Source organism: Triticum aestivum, chromosome 5B (genome assembly GCF_018294505.1).
Source record: "Triticum aestivum cultivar Chinese Spring chromosome 5B, IWGSC CS RefSeq v2.1, whole genome shotgun sequence".
NCBI lineage: Eukaryota > Viridiplantae > Streptophyta > Magnoliopsida > Poales > Poaceae > Triticum > Triticum aestivum.
The window spans coordinates 271,504,358-271,526,034 of NC_057807.1; the positions used below are offsets into that span (position 1 = coordinate 271,504,358).

The 21,677-nt window shown below is 48.1% G+C and overlaps 1 protein-coding gene across 2 annotated transcripts; it reads left to right on the top strand.

The window, feature by feature from the left end:
• Positions 1-1,908: 1,908 nt before the first annotated feature.
• LOC123111324 (zinc finger CCCH domain-containing protein 23) lies at positions 1,909-5,465 on the top strand. Of its 2 annotated transcripts, none has more exons than XM_044532088.1 (9): positions 1,909-2,639; positions 2,719-2,901; positions 3,017-3,202; positions 3,343-3,443; positions 3,523-3,777; positions 3,926-4,121; positions 4,622-4,831; positions 4,933-5,008; positions 5,091-5,465. In XM_044532088.1, the coding sequence occupies exons 1-8, from the start codon at positions 2,017-2,019 to the stop codon at positions 4,964-4,966; spliced, it is 1,788 nt and encodes a 595-aa protein (XP_044388023.1). In that variant the 5' UTR covers positions 1,909-2,016; the 3' UTR covers positions 4,967-5,008; positions 5,091-5,465. The 2 variants fall into 2 exon arrangements, with proteins under 2 accessions (XP_044388023.1, XP_044388024.1); XM_044532089.1 differs by having other exon boundaries at positions 1,910-2,639; positions 3,929-4,121.
• The last annotated feature ends 16,212 nt before the right edge of the window (positions 5,466-21,677 follow it).

Below are 21,677 nucleotides of genomic sequence, written 5' to 3' on the forward strand. Positions count from 1 at the left end.
ATTCACTAATTGCAATCTGGATGCATTGGTTAGGAAATCATACCAACATGCCAATCTCCTTTCAAATGTTTGAACTAGGGGAAGTACCTCATGAACCCTTGGTTTAGTTAATTAGACCCAAAGGCAACCATAAGTATGTAAAAGGTAGAGCACTAAGCTGGCAATTTAGGTCTTTAGTTAGATGTAAAGACTTGACCTCATCCACATTGACTGGAATGGAAAAATATTTGTGAAAATTAACATTAAGCCTTGCTGAAAGACCGGAATCTTCCAATAATCGATGCAAGTGTCTAACTGGAGCAATATCTGCATACATACTGACTAGAGTATTGTTTGTATATGCCCTGTTGAGTACTCAAGCGGCGACGTCAACTGAGTCGGTCTCTGCAAATGATGTTTTTTCATGGCTCTGTTAACAATATAGACCGAAGGGGTCTACAACTAAGACAAATAACAAAGGTGATAAAGGATATCCTTATCTAACTCTCCTCTTGCAATTTAAAACTTGCCATATACTAGTGGTGGAGCTTGTAGCAAAAAATCTGGGTCGGGCAAGCGGCAAGGGATTGCTCCTAGCCGGCTTTCCATGACCCATGGGTTGGCTGTAATATGAGTAGATGCCACAGAGTTGGGCGGGCTGAGCTGCAAGGGATTGCTCCTGGTTGGCTTTCCACGACCCATGGGTTAGCTATAATATGAGCAGATGCTACAGAGCTAGGCGGGCCATGATGCGTGTTGGCCTACATGAAACTTTACCACTGCTAGGCACTCCATTTAATAGTCTCGATCCAATAACACCATTTGCTACCACATTTGCTTCAGAATTCACGAATCACTTTATGCTCTACGGAAGGCATTTCAAAATCTAATTTAGGATCATAAGTTCTTTATTTGACTTATGACAGTAATGTAGGTACTCAAAGCCTATGAGACACAATCTAGAATTGTTCTTTGATAAAATCATATTGATTCATGTGGACCAACTTTAGAAATCTATTGGCAAGCAACTTGGTGAGGTGTTGGACAGAGCTACTAAGCAAGGTAAGGTGTTGGCTGGTGTGAACTGGTTGCGTTGTTATTTATGACAAAGCCTCAATATTACGGGCTATTGGCGTATAAACACCAGCGTATAATCGGTGCGCACCAGCTGTCACTGGTATTTACTGCGAAGCACATTCACTGCACCCGTCAAAGTATAACCGTCGCACACTAGCTGGCTGGTATGTACCGCGAAGCACGTTCACTGCACCAGTCAAAGTATAACTGCCGTGCACTAGCTGTCACTGCTGTAAAGCGTCATTGCTGCATCGCGTTAATGTATAGAAGACAACGTATAACAGGGGCGCACCAGTTGTCGTTATTTACACCAACCATAATACATCACCGTATTAACGTATGAAACGACAATGTAAACACGTTGTACCAATTGTCACTGTTATTTACGATGAAGTACAACTATTGCAATGGACTAATGCAACATGTAACATTGTGCACAATCGTGTTCATATGGAGGAGTGAGAACCTAAACTAAAGACTCGCAACGGCGAACTATTGTGATCTTTACGCATCACCAAAAAACGTCCCACTAACATTTGGTTGGAGGATAGACCACGAAAACAAATCAAACATGCCTACAAGATTGGAATGACCAAACCAACAACTCAAAATTTGAAACATGATAAATTTTTGCCTCGATCCAGGTGTTGACCACAGCACACCCTTGGCGCACAAGCAAATCCGTGGTGATTTCTGAATGAAGCAGGCACCAAAAAACCAAGCCCAAAAATTTGAAAGAGGGGAACCGAAAAAGAGGGGAAAGGAGACAAAACAGCCAACTTTCCCTCTCCCCAAGACCACGCCCCAACCGCGCTATTTAATTCACCGTGCAACCTACACCTTCCCTTCAGAGGCCCTCCTTCCGCTCCCCCTCCCCTCCTCTGTAACTTCGTCTTTCACCTTCCCATCTCCTCTCCCCATCAAAACCGCACCGGGAGGAGCGAAAGCAGACTGCCATCCATGGACGCCTACGAGGCCACCAAGGTTGTGTTCGCGCGGGTGCAGGCGCTGCACCCGGACCTCGCCTCCAAGATCATGGGCATGCTCCTCATCCAGGACAAGAGCGAGGAGGACATGATCCGCCTCGCCTTCGGCCCCGAGCACCTGCTCCACGCCGTCGTCGCCAGGGCACGCGCCGACCTCGCCGCCGCCCACCACAGCAAGCCCTCCTCTCCGCCCACCGCGTCCTGGGGCGCAGGGATGTCAGCGGAGGACGCGCCTTTCCCCGGCGTCGATCAGGCGAGGTACGAAGGCGGCGGGGAAGGGTTTTACCCGCCGGAGGAGTTCGGGTGCTGGTCCCCGGCGAGCGGCGGACAGCACCGCCGGAGCTTCTCGCTGAGCGACGCCGAGGCGGCGGCCGGCGGGTGGAGGCCGTGCATGTACTACGCGCGCGGGTTCTGCAAGAACGGCTCCTCCTGCCGGTTTGTCCACGTCCTGCCTGACCACGTCACCGAGCAGGACACGGAAGTCTGGACGGCGGCCATGCGGTCGGAGCTCATGTCGCCCGCCTTCCCCTTCTCGCCGTCGCCCAGAGGCCTCAACTTCCTGCTCCAGCAGCAGCAGCAGCAGAGCGACTCCCAGAGGTGAGACGATTACCGATTTACCCCCAAAGATTACATTTTTAGTTGCTCTTTCCGGTGCTAATCTTCCTTGCTATTCCAGGGCGGCGGCGGCGGCCATGCTTCTCGGCGGTGGAGGCGGCGACGACATGCACAAGTTCTCCGTGCGGTCGCCTCGGATGGACCGCGGCGGCGACCTCGCCTCCAGCCCCGCCGCGCGGCAGATCTACCTGACATTCCCGGCCGACTCCACCTTCAGCGAGGAGGACGTGTCCTCCTACTTCAGGTACCGTGCCAAGCGCGCCGTCGCCGCCATGGCCGCTCTCCTTTGTCCGTTCAAGCAGCAAGCATTTTGCAGCCTTTCTTTCCTAACAATGAGAATCGACCCATCCATGGAGCAGTTACTACGGGCCGGTGCAGGACGTGCGCATCCCGTACCAGCAGAAGCGCATGTTCGGCTTCGTCACGTTCGTGTACGCGGAGACGGTGAGGCTCATCCTCGCCAAGGGGAACCCGCATTTCGTCTGCGACGCGCGCGTCCTCGTCAAGCCCTACAAGGAAAAGGGCAAGGTCCCCGACAGGTTCAGGCACGTTCCGCCATCGCCGCCATACATTTCCTTTTCCACTTTCCGTTGCTGAGGAGTAGATGGTTTCAGTTAATAATGGCAGGTTTTCTGGGATGGAAACGCATTTTTCTGACCTTGATTCATTGCTGTATGAACTGCAGGAAGTTCCAGGCTCCGCACCATGGCGACTTCGCCGGATGCACGACGCCCACCGGGCTGCTCGATTCCAGGGACCCCTTCGACCTTCAGTCGCCGCAGATCGGTGAGCGATACAACCGCGCTGCTGCATTCTTCTTTTCTCGCCGATCACAAATTAATGGGTGTTGCGATTGGTTTGTCAGGGCCGAGGATGATGTTCGGCAACATTGGCAGCCACGAGGCGTTCCTGCGGAGGAAGCTGGAGGAGCAGCAGCAGGCGGCGGAGCTGCAGCAGGCCATCGACCTGCAGAGCCGCCGCTTCATGGGGCTGCAGATTCTCGACCTCAAGAGGGGCCACCACCATCTCGGCTCCACTGTCGCCCCGCCGTTGGCTCTCCGGCAGACCGATGGCATCGGCAACGGCAATGCCATTCATCTGGAGGATGCTGCAATCCAAGGTTTTACTTTACTCACCTCTTGATCTTGACATGTTATCCTATTCTTGCATGCCATGGCATGGCAGGAAATTTGCTCTTTGATTGATCACTTGGAGAGAAATATCACTGATCAATGTGCTGTGACTTTACTGTGGCTTGTGGTTGGTAGCAGATCACAAGATGAGCAGTGCCATGATGATGACATCTGCTCCTGCTGCTATTTGTGCCACCATTGCCACAGAAGGCAAGCAGGAGGAGGAGGGCGACGGGAGTGCCAACCAAGGGGTCAACTCCGGGGAAGATGAGAAGAGGGAACCTGGTCCTCCTGGAGCAGCAGCGGCCAGTGCTAATGGATTCCAAGAAAGGTAGGATTTGTAGCAAACAATTACCAAATGGAGGTGTTCTCTTTTGGGGGAAAGGAAATAAAGGGCCGGGCACACATAGCATAGGAGAAAGTAAAGAAAGCAAGCTTGCTGCTTCTTACTTTTGCCTGCCTGCTTGATTGCTTTTCTTCTCTTTCTTTATCTATGTACAAGTAGTGTGTTAGTACTAGTAGTATATTATTCTCATTGACCAACAAAATGAGGCCCCAAAAGCCAAGGAGGTCAGGGTATATAGGCTGTTAACAGCGAGTGCTGATCATAGGTTGCCCCTGATTGGTGCTTAACAAAGGGCAAAAGAAATGCAAAGGCAAAGGGTGGGATCATCATAATAAAAGATGAAAGAAACTTGAGGAATGATTTCTCAACTAATGGCTATTTTCTATGCTTGTTCTTGTGCAAGTTGTGCCTTATTTTCGCAGGATTGTTATACTAGAGTGTTTGCTTAATTATGATTATTGATTATTGTTTGAACTGAACTGCAGCGGCGTGGAGGAGCACAACCTGCCTGATAGCCCCTTTGCATCTCCCACAAAGACAAAGGAGGCTGCTGCTTCTTCTTCCTCTGCAGAACCAGCCCTCGCTGGCAGCATCATGAACAACAACGGCAGCCCTCATCTGGTGGCCTCGTCTCTGTTTACACCAACTGCCCTTGAGCTGCCCCCTTACAAATCCTGCTTCTTCCAAGTGCCCAGGTGGGAGAAACATCAATACTTTTCTTTGCTTTATCCTTCCATGTTCTTGGCTGTTGCTTGATGTAACATTATGAATATCTGATGTGTGTGTTCTGCTTCAGGTTCTCTCCTGGCCATGGTGCCATCGGGCTGTGAATATTAAGCAGAAAACAGGGGTCTCCTTTCCTCTTAAGCAGAGTAAGTAGACCACTTATCAGCAGCCAAGCCATTATGATGCAAACACAGAGCAAGCCCTGATGGTTATGTTGTGCATATGCAGCGAAGCCATGAGCACCCCATGAAGTGAGTGAATGGAAGGTAAAAGGCTCTAACAAATAATAGAAGTGATCCCGAGAGAGGAGCAGGGACACCAACAACAACAGCAACAGAAGAAAGGAAAGAAAAATCTAGGGTTGTTTTAGCTCTAGCCAGCCTTAATTAAGTCAGTCAGTCAGTCAGTATATGATAGTAGTAGTATAAATAATACCCCTCCTTAGTAGTCAGCTGCTCCAAGAAGTAGTAGTAATCCAGAAGAAGAAGAAGAAAACTGTGTGTGTGTCTGTCTATCTTCATGCATCATTTTGTATGCTGTGCTCTGTAATTTCATGGATGGATCTCAGAATGGCGATGATAGTAGTGGTAAACTGAACCAGTCCGTCCTGGTGTGTGTGCTGTGGTGGCCAGTTGTTGTGAAGTGACGTGTCTGCATACATACAGATATCGAAAGCAAACAGGTAGGCGGAGAGAGAGAGAGAGAGGAGTGGACAAAAGCCAGACAGAGGTCGCAGAGGGGAAAGTGATGACCGGGACCAGGGCACGCACTCAGTCACGGGCGCAGAGGCAGAGAGAGAATCCTAGTGGAATCGCCTCAGCGGAGCAGTGAGGCAGCGGCCGTCCTCTCTTTTGCCCATGCCCTTGTCAAAATGGACAAGGTCATGCTAGTAGTACTCCTCAATGTGCATCCTCTGCATCTTACATTTTCTTCCTTTATTTTGCCCTTCTCCCTTTTCAACATCCTTTTCATCATTCTTGAGCATATATGCTTTAGTCTGAATCAAAAATCTGAACTGACGAGAAAGAGGCCAACTCCACCGCATGGCCCTAAACGGACGTTCGGATTGGCCAGATTTTGTCCGTTTGAGGCGTCGATGGGTTCGCCCGTGTCCGGCTGTGTCCGTTGGGTCGTGCGTGCGCCCACCGCGTGGCCGCACCCCAAATCGTGTCCGGGGTGAACGGGAATAAAAAACTGAATGGAATAACTAAAAAAAGCAAATAAACGCATTTAAAAAAACATAAAACATATATAGGGGTCGGCCACAAAACGACCCAGTTTCAACGGCCACTTAAAAGGCCCAGTTTCATAATTAACATAATAATAAAATAAAATAAAAATCGTCCTGCGCGCTCCTGCCGTGGCCGTCGCCGTCTTCACTGGCCGCCGGTGTCGTCGTCGTCGCTGACGAGGTCGACGTACTCCGGCAGCGTCCAGAGGTGGGGCGACGGTGCGTGGTGGACGGGGGGCGGGCTGGACGACCAGAGGTGCTTGCACCACCTCCTCCCGCGGCGACGCCTCCCGCTCCGGTGACCGCGGCGGAGTGGGGCACCAGTTCACGCCCAGGCCGGCGGCCACCTCCGGCGCAGTGCAGCACCAGCCCCACCCCTGGCCCACCAGCTGCTCGAACGCGGTGGGTCCTCCTCCTCCGGCTCCCCCGTGACGGCCGCCAGCTGCAGCTCCGGGAACGCGACTTCCCCGGCGGCAGAGAGGGCGATGGCCTCCTCCAGGCCATCCCACTGCCGCTCGTCGTGCGTGTTCATGGAGTCGTCCATGATACGCTGCAGGAGACGGGCCTCCTCCTCCACTGTCATGCGAGGAGGGGGAGGTGGCGACGGAGACGGGGAAGGCGACGGCGTGGGCGTCAGGCCGCGCACCCGCGTACGCCCGCGCGGCTCTGCACGTGGCCTCCGCGGCCCCTCCACGGTGCCGGCGAAGTAAGACGCGCGCCGCACGTCGTGCTCGTCCTGGAGCCATGTGTCCCACAGCAGGGAGTCGGAGGCATACCTGTGGTCGTAGTACAGGTCGTCGGGGAGGAGGAGGCGGCGGCGGTTGATCTCATCGCGCCGTGCACGGCCGGTCGCCGGCACTAGCGGGATGGGGACCCGGCCCGCGGAGAGGTGCCATCCGTTGGGGAGGTGCGCGTCGCTCCACGGGATCGGCGTCCTCGTCTCCCAGTACCTCCGGCACACGTCCGCGCAGATGTACTGTCGGGCGCGCTCGCGGGAGGGCCTAGGGGCAATGGTGAAGGGGGCCGGCGCGTGGGCTCGACGGGAGGAGTGCGGCGGTGACGCGGGGGCTCGACGGGAGGAGCGTGGCGGTGACGCGGGCTCCTCCTTTTTCACGGATCCGCGGCGGCGGCCTGAGGAGGAGCCGGCCTCGAGGTCGTGCTTCCCCTTGCGGTTCCACAGACCCATGGCTGCGGCCGGCCGGCGAGCTCGAGGGTGGGGAGTGGCTAGGGTTTGGGCGTGTCGGCTTTCGAGGGGGCAGAGAGGGGCCGGCGTGGGGATGAGGACGACGACCGGTCCATGGGTCCCATTTAAGAAGGACGCCGACCCGTCGCTGTGCGGATGACAGGTGGGGCCACCCGCCCGTGCGCATTTATGTTGGCGGGTGGGAGGTAGGTGGCCGCCTGCCACGCGGCACCGACGCGGACGCTCGAAGCGTCCGTTCGCTGTCCGCCGCGACCCAAACCCGACGTAAGTTTGCGCTTGAAATGGGTCGACACGGACACAGAACGGATCGAATGGATCCGGGCCGTTACGTGCTGGGCCGTCTCATTTGTCCTTTTTACCTCAAACGGACAGGACCGAACAAGATAGGATCGTGTGGTGGAGTTGGCCTAAGCCAAGTCGGAACAGTTTTCCATCCGAACGGGTTCTTGCTTTGGGCTAGTCTGGATTACCGGTGGCAACGAGTGGAAAGCAGATATCCGGGGCATGTCTCGTAACTCGGAGACACTGGCTGCATCTGTTTCCACTATTATTAAATTTCAATGTGCGCATGCAATAATTTTATAATCATGGGGGTATGTTATCACGCCTTGAAGTTGGAGTAAGAAAACAAGGTGGGTCCTCAGCCCCAGGCTGAACATGGCGACAGTGCTTCTTGGCTCTTGCATGGTCAACATCTGGTCAAGCAAGCAAATCATCACCTCACCTCGCCTGTTCAACCAACAGGGCATCCACTTCCACTGATCCTCGCCATATGGAACATCGCCTTGACTTTAATTTTTTGAACTTTCATATACAGTATTTTTAACAAAATAGTTTAAATCAAATTCTGTTTTCATATTTGTGTTTCTAGTGACTAGGGCTTTTAAATAATAGATATTAAGTTTCGACTCTTCAAATCTAATACGGGCGACCGATAAAATTACGATTTTTGTGTATGAGAAAATGGCAAGTTTTAGTTCGTAAGTTCGAACGACTAAAACTTAAAACTTAAAACTTACTGTGTGTTTACTGTGTCCTCATGCAGGATTCAACTACTTCGGGAATCGCTAGGCAATCGAGCAGCTGAGCAGGGTTTGGTTGGTACGTAGCCCCATACCTCTGTGCCCCTACGAGTTTTCGTCCTTCAAACCGTTCCTTTATTATTCAAGCAGACAAGCCCCGTCACCGCTCGGACACAAATTCGCCATTCGATCGGACATCTGATAGCCGTCCCAATGTTTAGGATGTTCGCACCCTCAAACCCGACCCATATGGGTTCTAAAAAAAATCTCAACTTTCGATTTTCTTTGCATGGTAAATACGTGTCTCATTTATATAGTATCATAATGGTCATAGTGCAAGCCATGTAAACACAAAGGGCAGGTTTGATAGCCTGCATGAGGCCCGGCCTAGCTCGCGCGGGACGAAAACGGGTCGATTGGTTGCCTGCTTTCACTGTTCGGCCTGCATGGCACGAACCTTAAAGCACTCCCGAGCCTGGCTCCCTGGAAACACACGAATCGGCAGTTTCTCCAGGGTCAGGCCCGAGTGGTGCACGTGGGCGGCGGCGGCTACACGCGCGCGGCCACGCTCGAGAAGCCGCGTTGCTTCCCGAAGCGCCGACAGTTATTAGCCTCACCGTCCCTCACCGCTCCCTCTTCCCACTCTCCCCCACTCTCCCAACTCTCACCGGCGGCGGCAGATCGGAGCAGAGCAAGAAGACCACCAGACTCCATCACCGGCGAGCGGATCATCACTTGGCCCGCGGCAATGGCGGTAAGCACTTCTCTCTGTTCGACATGCAGAACTTTTCCCGTTCGATCCGGCGATAGATTCGATCCACGACGGAGGGGAATGGAGAGTAGAGGTAGATAAGCATGTAGAGTAGTTCATACTAGATCATACGAGTTCATACAAGTTCATAGTACTTCAAACTAGTTCATGCAAGATCGGAATAGAGGTAGATGCAGATGCAGAAGGGGGATTGGGGGTACACAACGGACACCGGCTCACTGCGACGGCCGTCACGGGCGTGCGGAGCGGCGGGTCGAGCCGCTGGCCTTCATCTTCTTCTTCATTGCCGTGCGGGGCGGCGGGTCGTCGTCGTCCTCGGCGGAGTCGAGGTTGATCTGCCAGGTACGGCGGCGTGGCTCCGACGCCCTCCTTGGCGTCTGCATCGGTTCTTCCTCCTCCTTAGGCTCCCCATCGATGATCGCCGGCACCGCGATTGCCGCCTCCCAGTACACTGCGGCACGATGGTCATTAGGAGCCCAGTAGTTCTTGTACTTGCACCACTTCTTCCTCTCTTTAGCATCGTCCGAGACGGCCTGATTCACGGCCCAGCCAATGATGTCAACTGCCATCGCGCTCTTCGCTGGGTCAGGAATCAGCGTCTTCAGCTCTTGTGCAGTGGCCCTCATGAGCACTGCATTAGATTCCTTCTGCATGTCTTGCATGGAGCCGAAGTTCGAGCACACCTCCATGGTGTTCTCGAACTTGGTGCGGTCACCAGCCAACCACCCGAGGAAGAAGGCCCTCCAGCCAATACCCCAAGGGAAGGGGTTGGCATTGGAGCTGGAGCTAGAGCTCATGGCGATGGGGAGGAGGAAGGTTGACAGTGAGAGAAGAGAGGGGGTGGGTAAGTAGTGGTGGGCAGGGTGAGTAAATATAGGGGGGATGGAGAGAAGAGTGACAGTCATGTCATTTTAACTACATGCTCTTCAATAAGCCATGAACTCTGTGCTGTGCTTGACTCCATGAATTGTGTGCAGATCGAGGAGAGCAATGAGATGGGCACAGAGGTGCTCCCGGCCGTTTACAACAAGGGCAAGCAGCCCCTTCACCCAATGCCCGACGAGGTTGTGCTGCCGCCCACCGCCGAGGAAGACCCGAAGACGCCTGAGGGTGGCGACGACAAGGGCATGGAGGAGCCCCCCAGCAACAAGCGCCGTAACTACGGCCACTACCATCAGGAGGATGTCCCAACTCACTTCTGCAAGGTCATCCTTGCACCGAAGCTTGAGTGCATCCCATGCCCCTGGACTTCACCAAGCACTTCGTCGCGGTGCCGATGGAGTTCAAGCTCAGGAACAACACCGGCTGCTCCTGGAAGGTGATGGTGAAGCTGAGGAATGGCAGGGTGACCCTGGATCAGGGTTGGGCCACCTACGCAGCCATTCATCAGATAAAGATCGACTACATGGTGACGTTCAAGCTCCTCACTCCCGACACCCTCAAGGTCATCATCTTCGACGACGATGGCATTGAGGTCGTCAACAAGTGCGGGAAGCACGACGAAGCCTTCGCCGCCAAGGAGTAGGGTCGGGGCCTCCCTAAGTACTATCAAGTCTGCTTTGAACTATTTATGTTTATGGCTTATGCGTAGAACTGTTATGAAGTGTGGTACTGCTTATCTGAAATATGCTCTTAAGTAGTTGATCCTCTGTTTATACTCTGCTCTTGAAAGCGATCGAGATGGACCTAGAGGGGGGGGGGTGAATAGGTACAATTACAAATTTTAATTATTACTTAGCAATTTTAGGAAATAGTGCGGAATATGAATGTGAGCCTAACAATTGCAAGAGTGATGCTAAGAGCTAAGCAAGATAAACAAGTAACCCAAGTATGTAAGTAAGCAAGCACAATATGGTATAAGTAAGTGCTAAGAGACAAGTAACCACAAGTAGAGAGTTAGGGATAGGAATAACCGCAACTTCGGGAGACGAGGATGTATGCCGATGTTCACTTCCTTGGAGGGAAGCTACGTCACCGTTAGAGAGGTGGATGTTACCATGAAGGCACAGCAACGCCACGAAGGCTCACCCTATTCTCACTTTGAGACAACACCACGGAAGCGTTTCTCAACACTAGTTGTAGACTTTGGGGTGGTCTCCAAACCCTCTCAAACTTTACCGGGAGTAATCACAATGGTTGATTCCTCTCCGAAAGACTCCTACCGCCTAGGAGTCTCCAACCTCTAAGAGTAACAAGAACGATGGGAAAAGCTCAAGAAATTGCTCAAATCACGAATTCCTTTGGTGAGAAGAAGGGGAAGGAGTGGATCTATCACTTGATTGGAGAACTTCTCTCAAATGTTCCCAAATCCCTTGGGGATCTAGGATTTGGTGTAGGGAATCAAGAGAGGGAGTGAGATGTGTTCTTGGAAGGCTCAAAGTGAATGGTCAACCTTATCCCGTGGGGGGAAGAAGGCTATATATAGTGGACGTGGAAAAGTAACCGTTTGAGCCACTTAAGTGCACTATAGAGGTCGGACGTCCGGTGGTACAGATAGGTGCGGACGTCCGACGGAGATCGGTCATCCGATCGCTGGAGATCCACAGGCCACGAAACAGCACACAACCATCGGACGTCCGGAACGTGTCGGTCGCCCGGGGGCTGGACGTCCGGAGAAGATCGGAAATCCTTAAATAATGTTCTGTTGAGAAAGTGTCGGACCTCCGGAGGAAAACGGACGTCCGGTGACCGGACATCCGGAGAAGCTCGGATATCCGTAAATATCGTTCTGTGAAGAAACACCAGACGACCGTGAAGAGCCGGAAGTCCGGGCAGCTGCAAGGGATCAGACGTCCGGTGAAAAAAGGAGTTGGTGGGTTTTGAGAAACTCTTTCACTAGATCCAACGATCTCCTCTTAATAGTGCGGGATCCCTATACTCAAGAAACAAAGTCGTAAAGAAAGAAAATCTAAAGCTATTTTCTTGTAACTCCAATCTTGAATGATATGCATTTGTCCCTAGTTATGATCCACACACGCCCTTGAGACTTAATCCTGAGATATACTTGATAAAAATGATTAGTCCTTGTATGCATGTTGTCATCAACATCAAAATAAGATTAAGGGCATGATTGCACTTTCAATCTCCCCCTTTTTGGTAGTTGATGACAACATACATGCACTTCTCAATAATAAAAAAACGTTGAATATCGAAAGGATTTGTTGCGGAGCTCCCCCTAACTATGTGCACCATTATAAATAAGCATGAGAGGAGCTCCCCCTTAGTGTGATACCAAAACACCCAAATCTCAAGTAACACATGATACCATAATACCATAAATAGGTTCATCACTCACATCATAGAACATAAAGCAACAATAGTCATAACAAGGTTCCTGGTACCATACATAACATGGTTCGATACAAGCTATATCACATATAACAGTACTAAGAGGATAAGTGCTTACTCCCCCTTGGCAGCAAGTACCAAAAGGGGCCAAGAGGAGCAACCAGAACATCATCATCATGATCATGAAAACCCAACATCATCATGGTCAGCATGAGCACCACTGCCACCGACCTCGTCAAAGAAATCAGACCATTCAGGACCCAAAGGAAATCCAAAGTCAGAAGAGGGAGCATCAGGAAGACGGTCATCATCACTCACATCGAAAACTCCGGAGTCTCTCAGATGAGCCTTCAGAGCATTCTTGGAGGTGATCAACCGAGTGACAACATCGTGATTTTGGGAGCAGTTAAAGGTAACAACCTTCATCAAGGCAGAGTGAGCCTTCCCAAGAAACCGAGCAATGCGACCAAATGGTGCAAATCCGGAGGGAGCAGAACGAGGAATGCTAGCAGCAGCGGGCGCGGATGAGCATAAGAGGAAGAGTCCTTGGGAACATAATCATCTGCCATGTGTGCGGGAATGACACATCGCTCATGCAAATGAGTGCCGACAATAGGAAATGGAGCCACACTCTCAATGAATGCCTGAAGAAAGGGAGCATGAGGAAAGGCCCGCTTGTGCTGGAGAGAAGCGAGGCGAATTTCATGCCACAGAAAATGAGGGACATTGACCTTCCCTTTCGGAGACGCGTAAAGGCGATGCATGAGACCGATGCAGTAGCTACTGCAAGAGCCCTTGTCACCCATCTTAGGATAAATGGTGCGAATGACACATTGATAGATAATGAAGAAAGGAGCATGCCAAATGGAGACTTGGTTAAAGCCCGTATGTTTCTCCTCATCAGTCAGTTCTGCTATGGGTTTGATAAGATCAGCACATGCATCAGTGCCCTTGGGTCTATGTTCGGGGTCATCATTGTGAATTTTGAACCCAGTGTCAGGAAAACCAAGGGCAGAAACAAATTGAGAATAGGAAGCCGAGAGCTTTGTGTCGGAGGTCATCCAAGTAACAGTGTTATTTGGACCGAAGAAACATGTGGCATAGAATTGATGAATGGCAGCTTGGTTAAAGTCATGATGAAATGCAAATGGAGCAGCAAGATTGGATGACTCAATGAGCTCAATAGCTCGGAATATTTCTCCGGATGAGTACGAATATGCTCTAAATCAATGCACAAATGTAGAGAAAGACCCTTAGGAATGATGACAGTGGTAAAAATGTCAGCTTGGACATCAGTGCGAAAACGATTGTCCCGAGAGTCACGAGCAACCGTAAATTGATCAACATCACGACACAACTTAAGATAGGAAGCAATGGGCACCTCGTTGAACCACTTAACATGGCGGCCTTGTGGTAAAGGAGGTTCAAGAGAGATATGACGAGCATCACTGTGAGGTTGCACCGGAGGAGGAGGAGGCTTGAAGGTGGGCCGCCGAGTCCCGGGCTTGGGAGCAGTGGTGCGAACAGGGACAGACACTCTTCTCTCCATATGAGCCAACTCATCTTCATAGTCGGATTCCTCTGACGAGTCTTCGCTTGGAGAGCGGCAAGGCAGAGGAGCACGCTTCTGAGGACGAGCCCGTTCTTGGGAATCATCGAAATCACCACGATGGGATGGACGAGAGGACCCAGACGGGGGCCCCTTACGAGCAGAGTGCTTGGTCTTCACCATCTCGACCTAGAGGAGGAGGGAGACCCAAATCAACAACCCACCAGCATAGATCGAAGAATTGATGGATGAGGAGAGAAGAGATAGGTGCTACCTCGGAGTGAAGAACGTGGAGGGAGACGACTGACACGTCTCCAATGTATCTACTTTTCCAAACACTTTTGCCCTTGTTTTGGACTCTAACTTGCATGATTTGAATGAAACTAACCCGGGATGACGCTGTTTTCAGTAGAACTGCCATTGTGTTGTTTATTGTGCAGAAAACATAAGTTCTCGGAATGACCTAAAAATCCACGGAGATAAGTTTTGGAAAATATAAGAAATATTGGCAAAAGAATCAAGGCCAGGGTGCCCACACCCTGACCACGAGGGTGGGGGGCACGCCCCCTTGCTGCTCCACCGACCTCAACTCCAACTCCACATATTCCGTTTCGCGGAGAAAAAATCAGAGAGAAAGTTTCATCACGTTTTACGATACGGAGCCGCCGCCAAGCCCTAATCTCTCTCGGGAGGGCTGATGTGGAGTCCGTTCGGGGCTCCGGAGAGGGGGATTTGTCGCCGTCGTCATCATCAACCATCCTCCATCACCAATTTCATGATGCTAACCGTCGTGCGTGAGTAATTCCATCGTAGGCTTGCTGGAGGGTGATGGGTTGGATGAGATTTACCATGTAATCAAGTTAGTTTTGTTAGGGTTTGATCCCTAGTACCCACTATGTTCTGAGATTGATGTTACTATGACTTTGCTATGCTTAATGCTTGTCACCAGGGCCTGAGTGCCATGATTTCAGATCTAAACCTATTATCTTTTCATGAATATATGTGTGTTCTTGATCCTATCTTGCCAATCTATAGTCACCTATTATGTGTTATGATCCGACAACCCCGAAGTGACAATAATCGGGATACTTCTCGGTGATGACCGTAGTTTGAGGAGTTCATGTATTCACTATGTGTTAATGCTTTGGTCCGGTACTCTATTAAAAGGAGGCCTTAATATCCCTTAGTTTCCACTAGGACCCCGCTGCCACGGGAGTGTAGGACAAAAGATGTCATGCAAGTTCTTTTCCATAAGCACGTATGACTATATTCGGAATACATGCCTACATTACATTGATGAATTGGAGCTAGTTCTGTGTCACCCTATGTTATAGCTATTACATGAGGAATCGCATCCGACATAATTATCCGTCACTGATCCAATGCCTACGAGCTTTTCACATATTGTTTTTTGCTTATTTACTTTTCCATTGCTACTGTTACAACTACCACAAAACTATTATATTTACTTCTGCCACTTTTACCTTTATTATCATACTACTTTGCTACTAAATACTTTGCTGCAGATACTAAGTTATCCATGTGTGGTTGAATTGACAACTCAACTGCTAATACTTAAGAATATTCTTTGGCTCCCCTTGTGTCGAATCAATAAATTTGGGTTGAATACTCTACCCTCGAAAGCTATTGCGATCCCCTATACTTGTGGGTTATCAACAATGACCGGAACAAATCAGGCAGTGGGCCGCGCCGGGGATTGGGGCGACCCGAGCGATGTGGCGTCGGCAAGGGGCACGGGCGGCGAGCGGCCGCGGTGAGGAGTGATGTCTACTACGCAACCTTCTTCTTGTAGACGTTGTTGGGCCTCCAAGTGCAGAGGTTTGTAGGACATTAGCAAATTTCCCTCAAGTGGACGACCTAAGGTTTATCAATCCGTGGGAGGCGTAGGATGAAGATGGTATCTCTCAAACAACCCTGCAACCAAATAACAAAGAGTTAAAGGAGAACTTAAACTCATTAGCAAATATGCTTCTATGGTTACCACTCAAGCTGAGCAAGTACTTAAAGCTCAAAGTGATTTGCTTGATGAATTAAATAATAAATATGACTTTGCTGTTAGAGTGGCTATTAGAACTGGTAGAATGACTTAGGAACCTTTGTATCCTGAAGGCCACCCTAAGAGAATCAAGTAGGATTCTCAGAGAAATAATTTAGAGGCACCTAGTTCTTCTAAAAAGAAGAAAAAGAAAAACGATAGGACTTTGCATGCTTCTAGTGAACCTGTCGTAGACACACCTGAGAACCCCAATGATATTTCTATTTCTGATGCTGAAACACAATCAGGTGATGAACATGAACCTAGTGATAATGTTAATGATAATGTTCATGTTGATGCTCAACCTAGCAAAAACAATGAAGTAGAGATTGAACATGTTGTTGATCTTGATAACCCACAATCAAATAATCAATGTTATGATAAGAGAGATTTTTTGCTAGGAAGCACGGTAGAGAAAGAGAACCATGGGTTCAGAAACCCATGCCCTTTCCTCCTAAACCATCCAAGACAAAGGATGATGAGGATTTTGAGTGCTTTGCTGAAATGATTAGACCTATCTTCTTACGTATGCGCTTAACTGATATGCTTAAAGTGAATCCTTATGCTAAATATATGAAGGATATCATTACAAATAAAAGAAAGATACCGGAAGCTGAAATTTCCACCATGCTTGCTAATTACACTTTTAAGGGTGGAATACCAAAGAAACTTGGAGATCCAGGGGTACCAACCATACCATGCTCCATTAAAAGAAACTATATTAAAACTACTTTATGTGATCTTGGAGCCAGTGTTAGTGTTATGCCTCTCTCTTTATATCGTAGACTTGAATTGAATAAGTTGACACCTACTGAAATATCTTTGCAAATGCATGACAAATCAACTGCCATACCAGTCGGTATTTGTGAGGATGTGCCTGTTGTGGTTGCAAATGTCACTATCTTACCAGACTTTGTTATTCTTGATATTCCCGAGGACGATACTATGTCGATTATCCTTGGTAGACCCTTTTTGAATACCGCAGGGGCTGTTATTGATTGCAACAAAGGCAATGTCACTTTTCATATTAATGGTAATGAGCATACAGTACACTTTTCGAGGAAACAATCTCAAGTTCATAGCATCAATTCTATTGGAAAAGTTCCAACTATTATTATTGGAGGTTTTGAATTTCCTCTTCCTACTGTCAAGAAAAAGTATGATATTCTTATTGTTGGGGATGTTCATATCCCCGTTGAGGTAACCTAGTGTTATTCGAAAGTTCTCCGGTTCCGTGTTATTCGGAATGAGTTTGTTAACAAGACTTGATCAACCTTGTTAGTGGATCCATTTTGATGATCACGAGATGGATGAAACTAGAAGGCACAACCTTCTGTACCCTCTTTTTACTTTCTGTTATTTAAAATAAATAAAACAAAAATAGTATTATCCGTCTGTTTTCTGAATTATGCGTGCAATAAAAAAAATCCCGAAAATAAAAGTGCTCCAAATGCCCTGCAAATTTAGTATGATTTTTTATGGAATATTTGAGGATTTTAGGCATTTAAAACACTACAGGAGGGGCAAGCACCTGGCCACGAGGGTGGAGGGCGCGCCCACACCCCTGGGTGCGCCCCCTATCTCGTGGGCCAGGGTGGCCCCCTTCACTTATTCCTGCACCCACACACTCCATCTTCTTCCCAAAAAAATCCCCATCCAGCTCAAGCACGAGTTCTAGCTCATTTTGCTGCAATTTCCGATCTCCTTGCTCAAAGTTCCATTCACAAAACTACTTTGGGAGATTGTTGCTTGGTATGTGACTCCTCCATTGGTCCAATTACTTTTTGTTCTAGTGCTTTATTCATTGCAAATTTTTGCTGCATAGGTGACCCTGTTCTTGAGCTTGCATGTTAAATTTATGAGGTCCCAAGCAATTCTAATGCATGATATAGGCTCTAGGCACTTGTAGGAGTAGTTGCTATCAATCTTGTTTAGTTTCATTCACTTTTATTTTGAAGTTAGGGGATTTTTGAGGGGCTCTTCTAGCCAAGGCTCCCAGGAAAAACAAGCTAAAGAGAAGGAAAAGGCCAAGTATAATCTTCGTCGCATAGCGGAAGTACGACCGTGTGAATGGCCATGCGATAATTTTTTGAGAGAAGCCGGGATTTATGAAGACTTTTATTCTTTGATTGAAAATGCAGGCCTCACCGACTTCCTCCACGACCGGATCGATCAGTATCTCTTACTCACCAATATTTTCGTGCAAAACTTTTATTACTATGCTAAGAAATCACCTCCTTCAGTATCGTTCCATTTATATGATGAGTTCAAGGAAATGTCTTTACGTAATTTTTGCGCGGTATGTAGGATACCCTTTGAGGGAAAATTAGATGAACCACATCGTAAAGATATGGATGGCTTTGTTAACACTATCACTGTAGGGGATCCAAAGAAGGGTTCCGATGCGAGAATCTCTAGCATACACTTTCCTGTTTTACGCTACTTTGCCTTATTTGCTAGTAGATGCTTAATTGGTCGTGGAAATAGTGGAAACTTCAGTGTGCCTGATATTATTATTCTATTCCATGCCATGTTTGGTGATAATAGTTTTAGTATGGGTGCCGTCATTGCTAAACGGCTAAGCCTGGACCGTACAAAAGGCCCCATCTTTGGAGGTATCTATGTTGCACGTCTTGCTAAACATTTTAAGATACCTATTAGGCACCATGAGAAAGAGGAGACAATATTGCCTCCTTACATTTTAGATTACAGGAGCATGGTAGCACATGAGTTTATTGTTCATAATGATGATAAGATGCTCCTGTATAACTTGAGATTTAATAAGAAACACAATGAGACTATTATTCTGCCTGTGCCTCTGTTGTTTGATTTGACTGCAGTTAATTATCTTGTTACGCTGGAAGCAGTGTACACTCATCGAGGCCAAGCATCCACTCCAGAGCCTGAGCCTGAGCCGGAACCTTCACCTGACCCTTATCGTGCATCATCCTACCAGTGGGATCCGAAGGAGATGGCCAACCAGTGGTATCCTGATTACACCCCTCAGTACACCAGGGAGAGTAGCCGTTGTCCTTGGCAATAGACCAACTTAGGCCAAAAGCCTAAGCTTGGGGGAGTACGTATTTCTCACCGACTTTACATTCATGTTCACACACTATTCTAGTTGTCGGTGCACATACTCTTTCATTGTATTATCCATGCTAGTTCAATTTTCTTTTTCTAGCTTTCTTCTTGTGTGTTTGCTAAACCTTAATAAAAACCAAAAAAATTAGTTAGTTTAATTTCCATGCTTGTAGTAGAAATTACAATGAAAACCCAAAAAGATTTCTCATTCTTCTTCTTGCTTGTTGGGAGCTTTCCTGTGTAAATAGTTTTCTTTTCTTTTCTTTTCTTTGGGGGTCGAGAGTAGAAGACCATATTGAAAATGTTTAGTGGCTCTCATATGCATGATTGTTGATTTAACTTAAAGCCCATATTATTTTGTCTTCTCTCTTGAGTTGAATGCTTGCAGATTCCAACTTAGTCCAATGCACGTGCACTATTATTATTATACACGTCGTTCGGTCGTGCAAGTGAAATGCAATAATGACGACATATGATGGACTAATTGAGATGAGAAAAGCTGGTATGAACTCGACCTCTCTTGTTTTTGTAAATATGATGAGTTCATCGTTCCTGATTAAGCTTATTATGAAGTAAACATATTTGCAATGACATTTAGAGATTATAGTTTCTTGTGCCATGCTTGATTAGCTATGAGTTATAATGGTTTACCTTGTGTGCCAACATGCTATTAAAATGATTGTGACGTGGTATGATGGGATGGTATCCTCCTTTGAATGAATTGAGTGACTCGACTTGGCACATGTTCACGCATGTAGTTGAAACAAATCAACATAGCCTTCATGATATTTATGTTCATGATAGATTATATCCTACTCATGCTTGTACTCGGTGTGAATTAATTTTAATGCATGTTTATGACTGTTGTCGCTCTCTCAGTTGGTCGCTTCCCAGTCTTTTGCTAGCCTTCACTTGTACTAAGCGGGAATACTGCTTGTGCATCCAAACTCCTTAAACCTCAAAGTTGTTCCATATGAGTCCACCATACCTTCCTATATGCGGTATTTACCTGCCGTTCCAAGTAAATTTGTATGTGCCAAACTCCAAACCTTCAAATGAATCTGTTTTGTATGCTCGAGTAGCTCATGTTTCAACTAGGGCTGCCTATATCTTCCATTCTAGGTGGGTTATTATCAAGAGGAGTGGACTCCGCTCCTCATTCACGAGAAAGGGCCGGTAACCGGGATGCCCAGTCCCATGATCCAAAAAGATCAAAGCAAATCAATATAATTAAACAAAACTCCCCCAGGGCTGTTGTTAGTTGGAGGCACTCGTTGTTTCGAGCAAGCCATGGATTGATGCTTGTTGGTGGTGGGGGAGTATAAACTTTTACCATTCTGTTTGGGAACTGCCTGTAATGCATGTAGTATGGAAGATATCGCCATCTCATAGTTGTTGCGTTGACAGTGAAAGTATGCCGCTCAAAATGTTATTCATCTCTATTTTAAAATCGAGCTCTGGCACCTCTACAAATCCCTGCTTCCCTCTACGAAGGGCCTATCTATTTACTTTTATGTTGAGTCATCACCTTCTTATTAAAAAGCACCCGCTGGAGAGCACAGTGTCATTTGCATTCATTACTATTGGTTTATATTGGGTATGACTTGACCGGATCTCTTTTACCATGAATTACAATGTTTAGTCAGTCCTTGATCTTTAAAGGTGCTCTGCATTTATGTTTTGCGGTCTCGGAAAGGGCTAGCGAGATACCATTTTGTTATATCATATTATGATTGTTTTGAGAAAGACTTGTCATCCGAGTTTTATTATTATGGCTCGCTAGCTGATTATGCCATTGATATGAGTAATTGTGAGATCTAGGTGTTATTGTGAGTATGGTTAGTTCATAATACTTGCTGAAAACCTGAATGCTGGCTTTACATATTTACAACAACAAGAGCAAACAGACTTTGTAAAAGTTTTTCTTTATCACTTTCAGTTTATCAACTGAATTGCTTGAGGACAAGCAAAGGTTTAAGCTTGGGGGAGTTGATACGTCTCCAAAGTATCTACTTTTCCAAACACTTTTGCCCTTGTTTTAGACTCTAACTTGCATGATTTGAATGAAACTAACCCGAACTGACGCTGTTTTCAGCAGAACTGCCATGGTGTTGTTTATTGTGCAGAAAACAAAAGTTCTCAGAATGACCTCAAAATCCATGGAGATAAGTTTTGGAAAATATAAAAAATACTAGCGAAAGAATCAAGGCCAGGGGCCCCACACCCTGACCACGAAGGTGGGGGCGCACCCTCCCCCCTGGGCGCGCCCCATGTCTCGTGGGCCCCCTGCTGCTCCACTGACCTCAACTCCAACTCCATATATTCCGTTTCATGGAGAAAAAAATCAGAGAGAAAGTTTCATCGCGTTTTACGATACGGAGCCGCCGCCAAGCCCTAATCTCTCTCGGGAGGGCTGATCTGGAGTCCGTTTGGGGCTCCGGAGAGGGGGATTCATTGCCGTCGTCATCATCAACCATCCTCCATCACCAATTTCATGATGCTCACCGCCGTGTGTGAGTAATTCCATCGTAGGCTTGCTGGACAGTGATGGGTTGGATGTGATTTACCATGTAATCAAGTTAGTTTTGTTAGGGTTTGATCCCTAGTAT